Raw genomic sequence first — 12,482 nt, 5'->3', positions numbered from 1 at the left:
CCTGCTGACGGACGAGCCTGCCTATTGGGATTTAATATGTTTAAGGACCTCAGAAGACACCTCATAACAAAGGCATATTCAGTATAAGCAATCGCATCTGCCCATCTGGTGGGACTAGGGGAGAAGATAACATCTTCTAGAGTGGAAGGATTCATTAGGCGCTGCTACTGGCACTTCTCTATTGCTGAGCAAAAGCAGCTCATGTCTAGGAATGTTTTCAGTGTTGTCCTCAGTTAACTTTAGCTGTCTATACAGCCTGGTTTTCAGCTATCTCATCCAAATCTCCTTTCAGGAAACGCATGTTCTCCCTTCTGAGATCTACATGGATTTTCTCACTCTGTCTCATACTCACAGCAAGCCAGAAAAGGCTGGGAGATGGGATGTAGAAGAGGGGCAGATAGATAGGTGGGGTAAGAAAGCTTAAATAAGACATAATCAGATCATAATATCTCATTCTAACATTATGCTAAAATACTTCTAACTAGACAGGAATTTTCCAATCAGATCTATTAATGGAAATCCTCCCACCAAAAGGAAGCCCTTTCTGAAGCAAGTCACCATAAGGGCAATATAATAACATTTTATATCCAGAAAATTAGGACAAAAATATTCTCAATACGATTAACAGTTTGGTTATGCCTTCATCACAGAGTTAATGCCAGTGATTTAGCATCAAGGGCCGTGCTCCTGGGCCAGTCTGGCTTTGATGTCAGCAATCACCCCAGGAACTGTATTGACCTTACTGTGCTGTCATAGTGCTGCCCTCACCTTTGTGGGTCCCCCAAAACCCATTGTCTTGCCAGAAGGTGAGCTGTTTTATGGTACCTACCTAGTAAGCCATTTGAAAACCATCCTTCTAGGCACACTGGGGAGAGCATGCTTCCCAGTGCCTTCTAGGCATGCAGGGACATAAGGGAAGACTACCAGCAGCTGAATGATTTTGGCTTCATCATCTCTGCAAGCAGGGTGTTCCTTTCCAAAAGTAACTCTGAACTTCAGTCCACACCTGCACTGGGCCAGTTAGCCCAGGTTTGAAGAATCATCAAATGCAGGCATTCTGGTGTAAATGGGAGGAGAGTTAGAGATACATCCAACAGAGAGGCCAACTTAGCTACAGTCACAATACATTCTTAAGCATCTGTAGAGAAGAATTAATTATCCTTATTTTCTCTAAATTTGTTAATTGAACCAAAAGAACTTGCTAAGTAGCACAAATTCCCGCCCTACTCTGAGACACAGACCAAGTTTAGTCTTCACTAAGACTACAGGCAACTACAGGCTGGTCAGCCTCATCTCTGTGCCTGGCAAGGTCATGGAGCAGATTCTCCTGGAAACCATGCTAAGGCACATGGAGAGCAAGGAGGTGGTTGGTGACAGCCAACATGGCTTCACCAAGGGCAGATCGTGCCTGACCAATTTGATGGCCTTCTGTGATGGAGTGACAGCATCGGTGGACAAGGGACGAGCAACGGATATCATCTACCTGGACTTGTGCAAAGCTTTTGACCCTATCCCGCATGACATCCTTCTCTCTAAACTAGAGAGACATGGGTTTGATGGACGGACCACTCGGTGGATAAGGAGTTGGCGGGATGGCCGCACTCGGAGAGTGGTGGTCAACGGCTCAATGTCCATGTGGAGACCGGTCATGAGTGGCGTCCCTCAGGGGTCTGTGTTGGGCCCGGCCCTGTTCAACATCTTTGTCGGCGACATGGACAGTGGGATAGAGTGCACTCTCAGCAAGTTCGCCGATGACACCAAGTTGTGTGGTGCCATCGACACGCTGGAAGGGAGGGATGCCATCCAGAGGGACCTTGACAGGCTGGAGAGGTGGGCCCGTGCCAACCTCATGAAGTTCAACCAGGCCAAGTGCAAGGTCCTGCACCTGGGTCATGGCAATCCCAGGCACAAATACAGGCTGGGCGGGGAATGGATTGAGAGCAGCCCTGAGGAGAAGGACTTGGGAGTGCTGCTGGATGAGAAGCTCAACATGAGCCAGCAATGCACCCTTGCAGCCCAGAAGGCCAACCGCATCCTGGGCTGCATCAAGAGGAGTGTGGCCAGCAGGTCAAGGGAGGTGATTCTCCCCCTCTCCTCTGCCCTGGTGAGACCCCACCTGGAGTACTGTGTCCAGTCCTGGAGCCCCCAGCATAAGAAGGACATGGACCAGCTGGAGAAGGTCCAGAGGAGGGCCATAAAGATGATAAAAGGGCTGGAGCACCTCTCCTATGAGGACAGGCTGAGAGAGTTGGGGCTGTTCAGCCTGGAGAAGAGGAGGCTCCGGGAAGACCTGATAGCAGCCTTCCAGTACCTCAAGGGGGCCTACAAGAAAGATGGGGAAAGGCTGTTTAGTAAGGCCTGTTGCGATAGGATGAGTGGTAATGGTTTTAAAATAGAGGGAGGTAGATTTAGATTGGATATTAGGAAAAAATTTTTTACAATGCAAGTTGTAGAACACTGGAACAGGTTGCCCAGAGAGGTGGTGGATGCCCCATCCCTGGAAACGTTCAAGGCCAGGCTGGATGAGGCTCTAAGCAACCTGATCTAGTCAGGGATGTCCCTGCTCCTTGCAGGGGGGGTTAGGCTAGATGAGCTTTGAAGGTACCTTCCAACTCTAACCATTCTATGATTCTATGATTCTATGATTCACATAGTTAAAAGTAAGCCTTGTGTTGAGGCACCCCTGGACACTGCTACTGAGCCCTTCCTCTGACAACTGTGAGGAACCCCAGGCTTGAAGGTGACCACAACTTTCCTTATCACATGCTGAGCATACCTCTGTTGAAGTCCCAGTGGGTCCTTGGCTCATGCCTGGTTCATGGTGATTCAATCATTTAATCCTTTGCTCCTCTGCAGAGTCCTGCAGTTCCCCAAGGTCGCACACTAGAGGACAAGAAAAGCCTGCACCATTACCATTAGTTTATATTATACTTTAGGTTTTGCCCAGTACTCATGTAACATTCAACACAACTTCAGAGATTTCCATGTGAAATGAAGTTGATTGTTGGGGCAGTGGTAAAATGTGAAACTTAACACTTCTTCCGTAAGTACTCATTCCAGAAGGAAATTGATTTGAATTTGTTCATCATACCAGAGCTGTGGCAAAGCCTGAAGGGCCTGGCTGCAGTGCTCAGCCCACCCCAGCATATCCCTGCTCTTGCTTAGCAGACCTGGATCTCCTGGGACCAGGCTGGGGGGTATCCCCACTCCATGTCCCCTGGACCTGCCACCTCCCCATGGGCGCCTGGGGCTGCCTGCATCAAGCAGTGTCCCACATAACCCTGAACGAGGGTCAGATCCTAATGCCATTAACTGGGAGATGCTTCTTGCTGGGTTGGGTGCGACTTCCTTATGGTAGGGACAAGACCTGGTGAGTTTGGAGAGGCAAAGCAATGCCCACATAGCACCAAGTGCTGCCAGTGCCCCTTCTGTGCCAGGCAACAGGGCCACAGATTCTTGTGATTGACGTAATTTTAGAAATAAATAGAACAGAAACAAGCACTGCAATCCAGAAAGAAAATAATTAAAGATGCATCAGCTTAAACTCATTTTTTTTTTCTTCTAATTCTTTTCATTTTCAACAACCACTACAATTTTGTGTCTTATGGCACTTGACATTGGGAGGGCCTGGTTCAGGCCTCAGTTTCTGGACTGCTTTGATTAAAGAAAACTTTTGCTTACTTTTACAATTATAATAGAAGTAAGCACCAGATGTCAAAACTGCAGAGCAGAAGTGTGAAAATGTGGTCTGCTACCGTTCCCAATGGGCTGTTTTCCCCAAAGCCTGCATTTTCTAAATAAATCATGTGGTTTTGTGTGGATCCTAATGGAAGATCTTTTAATGGTGTGAGTTGGCAATATCACTTCTAGAAGCCACTCCCTAATTCAAAAGAAATAGAAACTTTTTATCTCTACCTCTCAGGTCACTTTATAAAAAAGGCAGAAAACATGCAAAATAGATGGGCAACTAGTCAGGTTTCTTTAACACGTAATTTCCCATCGACAATGTCTATTATGAATTCTTTACCCCATTATCTCGGAAGGGGAGGCCAGTGTGGGAGTTCTTGCTGCTGCAAAATTGTACATCATTGTACAGTTCATTGTGCTTCGCATTTCCTTTCATTTGTTGCTCAATTCATCTAAGCGCTGACTGAAACACAAAACTGAATCCCTAAATAGTTCTAGCACGGGCTGTATTGTGTTCTGCGGGCTGTAATGGAAGGCAGGTGAGCACCGCAGCCTGCAGACCACAGCCCGGTGTGATTACGGTGCAGAAATATCCAGCATCGCACAGAGAGTGCTGAAAGGGAATGTTCCTCTCACAGACTGGGAACAATTTGTTGCTGTTTACAATTGGGAAACAGCCATTCCAGCTTAGATCCGTAACGTTAGCGTTGGATGAAGAGGGAAAGATCTCTAGTAAACCATGTGGAGCTGACTTTGTGTTGGAGGCAGCAGGCACGTTTGTGGTTGGCACTGCAGCAGGAAGACGCGCCAGGCAGGGAGCAGGTCCGAGCCGCCCCAAGACATGGGAGAAAAACAGCAAACTTCATCCATAGGCAGGTATTCGACTTCCAAAGGCTGGCTGCTGTGTCAGAGCCTAAATCTGGCAAAGGTTGCAGACAGAATGATTTTTTTTTTTCCTTTTTGATTAAAAATACGAACTTGAAGGAACAGGTTTGTGAATTTGGGTCCAATATGTTGACTTGTCTAGGAGAAGAAAGGAAACAAACACTAAATCTATCCCACTGTTACTACTTTCCTCCACATCCCAAAGAAACAGCAGCCATGTGCAACGCTGAAATGTCTTGCCTTGACATTTTAGAAATGAAACTCTTCATTTCCTTTATGTTTGTTTTTGAAGAGCTGTTTCTTTGTAAATTGAGTACAGTCTGACCTAAGAGATAAAGTAGAAAAACCAAACCATGCGTCAGGATCAAATGCTTTCACTTAATTCAAAATTATTTTTACTTTCTTCCCTCCCACTTTTTTTTTTTTTTTTAGTTTCTCTGAAAAAAATGAACTCTTTTCAGGTCAACCTGCAGATCAGCGTCTCCTGACCCCTCTTCCTCCTGCTGTTTCCTATCGAGCCAGCTAAGCAAAATGAAAACTAAACCCCTCTGCAGCACAGAAACTTCCTTTGTGCATGCAATGCACAAGAAAGACAGCTTGGGTGGAGCGAGCTGCTTGGCTGGTGCAAGAATAAGTTTGTTGGTGGACCAGAGGCATGTTGATGGGACATCTGGGGACACTTTGCTCCTAGCTCAGGTGCACAACCCTGCCCATGGCATAGATGCTTGGGATCCCAGTTGCCTACCTTGCAAAAATCCAAGCTCAGGGGAGCCAGGCTGAGCCAAGCATTGAGGGGAGCTCAGAGAGCTCAGCCTGAGCTCTGGGAAGGAGACTGACATCTCTGGAGATGCCCCAGTCTGTTCTGGGAACCCGTGGGCTGGGCTGGGTGACAGGCTCTTAACCACTGCTGGTCAATGAAGATACCAGACCTATACATCAGAGTGAGCTCTCCTGCAGCCAGCGGTACCCAGGTGACCCAACAAGCTGACGCCCCATGCTCTTCTGGCCAGCACCCCAACAAGCTGATGTCCTGTGCTCCTGGCCAGCACCCCAACCGCAGGGTACTGACTGTGACATCCCAGCCAGCTGCCAGCTCAGGGACTGGCCAAGCTGCGGTCGGATGCTCTGCTGCCTGCCTCCTGCCCAGCACCAGCAGGGCCGCCGAACGGCACTACCCTGCACTCCAGGGTGGGACGTCCGCCTGTGGTTTTCAGGTGGGATGATTATGTCTGCAAAGCACTTGGGAATGCTTTGGGATGAAGAGCGTTATGTAAGTGTAAGATAATGTTATTTATAGAGCCAGGTTTTATTCGAAATGGAAATACACTTGTGTTCCTGAAGCCTCTGCTGTCAGACAAATTGAAATTCGTCCCCTTTCCTCTAGTGTTTTGCATTCAAATTGTTTTCTCCAACTCAGCCCAAAGTTTAAGAATGTGTTTTATTTACAAATTGTACCTCTTAGAAAGTTAATAGATCTCTTTTCCGTCAGCTGTGAGGTGGCCCTGGAAGCCTGGACCGTAGCCATGCTTTGCAACCACAGCAGCTGCAGCACCAAAATGTCATACACCAGGAAATGAAAGCAGAGTTTAAACTGAATTAAACAACAAAAACCCCAAACCAGTATCCTGGGCACAATATTTTGCCTGCATTTAACAACCTCTGTAGCAATCCATGAGCTACAGGGAGGGTATCAAGCTTACATCCCTGTTGGAGATGGCACTCGTTCAGCGGGCTGATGTCTGTGCTCCCAATGAACTACAGACCTCGTGGCCTTTTCAAATCTTGCCTTATTGCCTTAAAGAGCTTTCTTTGCTCTTTTAAAATATTAGATTCAAATCCCTCATATATGTACTTTTTACGAGCCGTGAAAACCCAGATTGCTGGGATGCCTGCTGAAATCTGTGCTAACAGGTGTTAGAAATGGTGTTTTACGAGGTATGGCACCTTACATAGGTTACTTTGCGTGGTTCATCTGCTGCCCCTCACTTCTTGCAGTATCTAGCATGAAATTCCACACATGCCTTTTATTTAGGAAAGAACACAAAAGTATGTTATCTTATTCCTCTGGAATTTTCCAGTTATTTAGTATGTTAGTTTAAGCATAATTGGTTCGTAGGCTCTTGAAATTTATATCTTAGCAGTACTTATTTACATCAGGCTTAAAGTACTTCATTTCAGTTGAGGTAGATGTGCAGCATTAGATTGCAAACATACCTAATCCATCTCTCCTCCCCCATGACTAGAAATCCTGTGGTTAAAATAACACAGCCTCTATTCAGAGCACAAACTTAGAGCTGCTAGCGGGAGCAGGCTTGGGATTTAGACAACTCTCAGCAGATGAGTCTGATCAAGGGTCTTTCTCAGGTTTGTTTTTCATCTGACTTCTGATCCATGAGAGAAAACCAGGCTCTCTCCTCTGGGCATGCAAGGTAAGGATTTTCTGCATTCTGTATATTGTTGCGTGTGCTTGAAAAGGAGTGTGTAAATGTGATTGTAAAAATGCTGTTACAAATGCAATTGTAAAAATGTTGCTGCTTACAGAGCAAGAAGTGTTTGGCAAATGGCTTCACAGTCTTTAACTGTTAACCTGGTCTTGTGGCTATCTCCATACGACAGTGAAACGATGAAATTATAATCTTGCACAGAGAAGCAAGCAGCAGCGATTCTCCGTCACGTGTTAGAGAGGCTGAGCATGTAGGCAGTGTAGGAAATAGCAAACCCAGGCACTACTGCGATCAAGCCAGACCAAAGCCAAGCTGGCATGTTGCTGACTGTCAGGTATAGTCCCTCCTGGCTTTGTCCAGCTGCTGTAATCCCCGCGCGGGAGGCTGAGGCTGTGTCGGAGGACGGTACTGAGTCTGTTTACAGAGGATATGCTAATGCTGTTCCAGCGTGATTCTTACTAACGGCAGAGCAGTGCCTTCAGAAATGTTTGGATGTGGTGTGCCAGATAATTAACTGCCTTTATTTGCTCTTATTGCTTTCCAAGTCACAGGGGATGTAGGAAAGCATCATATTTTCCTTGAATACTTATTTTATTTGAAATCCAGGAAACAAGCGTGATGTCTGTGCTAATGCCTGCAGAACTGTACTCCCAGTGCCGGAGTCTGTTAACTCTCCCAGCCCTGATGCTCTTTCTTCTCCCCATGCTGTGATTCATGGGCATCCTGAGTACCAAATCACTCCTCCTGGACCACAGTGTTCAAATACAGTGGGTCATGCTCCTGGATAATACAGAAACACGGTTACTCAGATTTTTGCTTAATTTAAAAAAAATGCTGTCCCTCCCTGCCCCAAAGCATGGGGCAGCATGTGTGCATTGTGGGGACACTTGCTGCTCCAGGTGCTACCTTGCCAGTGCTGAGAAAGCCCAGTCTCCCACCCAGAGACATTCCCTTTCCTCTTCCCCATTTTTTCCAGCCCCCTTCTCTTCCCTGAGTGAGACAGGATGGTTTCACAGTGTCCCGCCTGCAATAAATGGCCTCCCTTGGTCCCCGCTGTCCCACAGCTGTGTCACCCTGGCAGCATGCACTCCACTCCTCTGCTCCTCTGGAGAAAAGAGAAGGATCCTGCTTGGCACTCCAGGTCCCTCACAGTGGGAAAGCCTCTTGGCTGGCAAAGGTGCCCTCGTCCCTGGAGCCAACAATGCCGCTTTGTCCTGGAGGAAGAAACGCAGCTTTATCACTTGGGTGCCCGGCGCAGGGAGGGGCACGCGGGGCTATAAGGAATACAAACACACAACTTTTCGTGATACTCATGTACAGCACGCTGCTGTGGCAGAGAGGCAGCTTAGAGGAGACAGAATATGCGCAGAACAAAGAAATGTGGTCAGGCAGCAACTATAAAATTTCAATATAGAAAGTGGAGCTGATGTCATTTTAACGTCCCAAGCAGTGCCAAGAATTCTAAGCTCTGTATCAAGATTCAGTGCAAATCCCCCACATACTCACAATTTGTTCTTGTGGAAAAATGAACTTTTATGGAAAATATGCATGGGAACCTGCCAGAGGAGTGTGTTGCTTTATTTCTTTTATTAATTTTGAATACATTAGTTCAAACAGCAATCCCATTTTAGCATCAGCTGCCTCTATCCAAGAAGCTCAAATGCAAATACTGGAGGCGAGGGAACTGTGGTTTTTTGTACAACCAGTTGTGAGATGGGAAGAGCTGTTTGAGTAGGAAGGGGTGTGGGAAGGCTCAGTGGGATGACTGAGTTAAAGCTTTTTTACTGGTGACATATCTGAATCGTGATAAGAGACAGCTGAATGAAACAGCATCATCAGCTATTATAACTTTGAATGCGTCGAAGGTGGGATTGCATGCAGCTCCTATGATTAAGGTTACTCATAGATGTCCTGCTATAAGACCACATTCACAGTTGCTTATAACTTTGCCAGACTTGAACAGTTTAGACTGAGTTCCTCCAACTTGATTGTCTGCCTTGGGCTAAGTTCTTTTCTGGAAAATTTCAGCCAAAACTGTCCAGCCACTTCCAAGAATGAACATAGGGAAAAAGGCATTGTTGTCCAACTGGAAAAAAAAGAAAGGAAGAAACAGGAGGGGGGAATCTGGTGATCCTTTCCTTGGATAGTTCTTATCCCTCTGCACTTTGGAATAGAGATCTAAAATTTGGCAGCTTTGTGTTAGGACTGTGATTTTTTTTTTTTTAACTTCATAAATCTCCTCCAATTTGGCTTAGTGATAGCCTTTGAAGGGAAAAAATAGCAACTTATTAGGGATGTGCTAGGGCCGAGTAGGCAAAATCTGCTGAGATTCCTTCTCATGAGTGAGCTCAGCCCAGCATCCCAGCAGCTCCCAGTGCTGACCCCAACGCTCCTTTGCACCCAGTCAGTGCTACCAAGTTCCTGCTGCTCCTGCTGCCTCCCCACAGCTCTGCAGGGACTGGGCAACACATATCGCCTCTCCCCAGCCCAAGAGCCATCCCCAGTTCTAGGAGCAGGATGAAATTGGGCTCTCCCCATAATGCTGCTCAGAGCAGAGGGGTTGGGCAATGGAAAGGCAGCCAGGGAACAACACTTTTCTTTTGACACCTTCACCATACAGCCAGGAGGCAGCTAGGGACCCTGGGGATGCTGGGCTAAGGGAAGGTCTGGTAATGGGATGCTACAGCTGAAGGATGGCAAGCGTGGGGAGTACATGGTACAAGTGAGGAGTCAGGGGCTTGGGACCAGGGCAAGGAGGCATGTGTCAAGGTGTGAACCATAGGGAGAGGCTGGACATGCCAGAGCCTAACATGAAAGCTGAGCTGCCCCATCCATGGTCCATTTTGGGGAATATGAGTGGTGTCTTACAGAACTGGCTTCAGTCCTGCTCTCCCTGCCCAGTCTTTTGTGCCAGGTCTCGCTGAGGCTTTGCTCAGTCTGCAGTAAATAGCCATGGGGGGGCTATTTACTGACATCCCCATGTCTGCAGATGCCGCGGGACCCTGGTACTGAAAGTCTGCTCCTGGGATGGGATTTGATGGGAGCTCTGCCTCAAGCGTGTCCAGTACTGCCTGATGCTGAACACTTTTGCACAGCCCCAGCCCCAGCTATGTCTGTTGGTCACCCCTTGGTCTCAGATCATGATCTTGAGGCACTGGGCTGTGGGACTCGTGAAGTCCGCAAGCATGGATGCGGGCATGGATCTTGCTGTAGGGAAGGACCACCACTCTGGTGGGAGACAGCTGGGATGGGCAACCAAGCCAGATCCCTGATAAACTGGTGCCTGATGCGATAAAGCTGGTTGCTTGCATGCCTGTCTCTTCCCTCTGTTTCTATTTTACTCAAGTGACTAAAGCACCACCATAGCCCTGACAGAGGTACTAGAGCTCAGAGACACTTGTGATGCACCCAGATACTACAGGGAGGTGTGCCAGTGAAATTTTCCCAGTGTTGGGAAAATCAGTAGTTTTTATCAAGAGGATTACTTGGGTAGCAAATAAAGTCTAGGAGTACACTGAACACTAAGGAAAAAAAACCAAAATTCCATATAATGTCTTCTCCAGTGAAGACAGTCTATACCATGGGATAAAGCTCAGACCTCCAGCAAAATGCTGTGTGATCATCTAATTAACAAGTGTATCATAACACATAGCACAAGGGAGGCCTAATTCTGGCATCTCTTGCCTCATGGGCTTTTCAGTCTTAACAGTTTTCTTATAGCCTATTTTTGTAGGCAATACTTATGCAGCACTTGCAGACGGTGAAATCTCAGTGTTTCCATTTTGCCACTTGACGTGATTTCCACATTGAAAGGTAGGGAGCTGCAATCTGCTTGTTTCTGCTCCTGCTGGAGTGGCAGGGAGAGGTGGTTTCCTTCACTTCTTTTATGGCTGTGGGTTACAGAGCATCCTGTACAGCCTCTCCTTCCACAAAGACAGGCACTGACATTTCATCATCTTCATGAGCTCCTGGGAACGCCACACACACACCAGGACTCAGCTGTGTGAGACAATGTGGAAACAAAGACCAGAAGAACAGGAGGTGACAATGTGAGAAGACCACAGCTGCCTACAGATAGCTACTGAAAGATGAAGGAGTCCTAAGAACCTGTAAGACTATGTTGGCCAGTGTGGCAGGCAATGCTCGCTGCAAACCAACAGCCTTGCTTTTGTCAAGGATGTCACAAGAAGGAGTTTTAAGCAGAGATTTGCAGGAGAACTGAAACAGAAAAAAAAAGGAGTGGTGGATGCTTACGGGCTTCTGCTCCAAATGTCATGGAAGAAAACAAGAAAGCGCTTGTCTGGATGCTGTGGCAATCAGTGCCCTAAAGTTTGATTCTCAAAAAGAGTGGATGGGTGGAGTGCAGACCAACAGTCAAAGGACCAGAGAAGCTTACTGGGGATGTCCTTGTGGAAGTTGTCACAAAAGAAACCCAGGAAGCTGTTGCTGTTATAACGTTGATGTGATGTTTACAAGTGGGGAGCAACATCATGAATGAAGCAGTCAGGTCTGTGCATAAGGTTTCCTGCACAGCTCTGAAAGAGCTGTTGCCTCCTAATCTGCAACCCTGGCTGGTCCAGCCAGCTCCTTTCACCGCACACAGCTCAGAAAAAGAGTGAGGTCATCTCATGAGTGGTAACCCAAAGCCTTCATTGCTTGATTAATTGCTTGACCTACTTGAAACTCAGACCTGGTTCCTATCCCACCTCTGTTTCCAACTAACTACTGGCTGTATCCCATCATGCTCTTCCTACAGTTTGAGTCTGAATTAAACCAGTATGTGTGACATGACTGACTAGTACAACAATCACAACACTGTGCCTTGGAACTTAGCCTTTGCTGGAAACTAAAGCACATGCAATTAATTCTGCAGTTCCTCAATGAACAAAATGGAGCTTTTGTGTAATTCCTATTTATCATTTGTTTCCAAATAGTCATGAATCATACAGTGTTTTGTCTTGGAAATTAATGCTTTTTTTTCCAAATAATCTGCTTTGACCTACTCTGTAGACCCTCGTGTCTCCACAGACTGTGTGGGCCACTTCTTCTGTCCTGAGCACACTAGGGCCTTGGGTTTCTGAAGGTGGTTGTATAGTAACATTGAGGTCCCCAGATCCTGTGGCTGGAGAGAATCATATTGATTCCAGCCCTGAGAGAAGCTTCCTGCCTTCCTGCAGTTGCACCCCAGATACAAAATCATCTTCATGTTATTCTGCTCTCCAGTGACACGGGATAGGGAGAAACATCAGAGGAGTTTGTTCATGAATGGGTGCACAGATTTTGGCTCCTACCAAGATACAGCCCTGGCTGAGTACTCTTGTAGTAACCATCTTGATAACACAAATCATGTCCTATTTTTTAAAGGGGATCTGCCATGTCTTCGGATACATACATGGGGACCTCAATGTTTAGGAACATACATACATGTGACAAATTCAGAAGGAGAGTGAACACACAGTCATATCA

At 46.8% G+C, this 12,482-nt stretch overlaps 1 protein-coding gene across 2 annotated transcripts in view; it reads left to right on the top strand.

The window, feature by feature from the left end:
* Window positions 1-6,883: 6,883 nt before the first annotated feature.
* The window catches only part of JCAD (junctional cadherin 5 associated), a 62,053-nt gene continuing 56,454 nt past the window's right edge, over window positions 6,884-12,482 (top strand). The window contains exon 1 of one of the 2 annotated variants that reach the window (XM_086742076.1): window positions 6,884-7,001. Coding sequence is in view for 1 of the 2 variants with exons in the window: in XM_086742081.1 (XP_086598207.1) it covers window positions 6,995-7,001 (7 nt within the window). In the remaining variant the exon portion in view is untranslated. The remainder of the gene's footprint in view (window positions 7,002-12,482) is intronic. The other variant, XM_086742081.1, reaches the window with a different exon arrangement.

The sequence above is a fragment of the Chlamydotis macqueenii genome, chromosome 2, assembly GCF_036417535.1.
Source record: "Chlamydotis macqueenii isolate bChlMac1 chromosome 2, bChlMac1.mat, whole genome shotgun sequence".
Classification (NCBI taxonomy): Eukaryota; Metazoa; Chordata; class Aves; order Otidiformes; family Otididae; genus Chlamydotis; species Chlamydotis macqueenii.
Note: the sequence above shows the minus strand (reverse complement) of the source record. Positions and strands in the feature narration are given on the sequence as shown.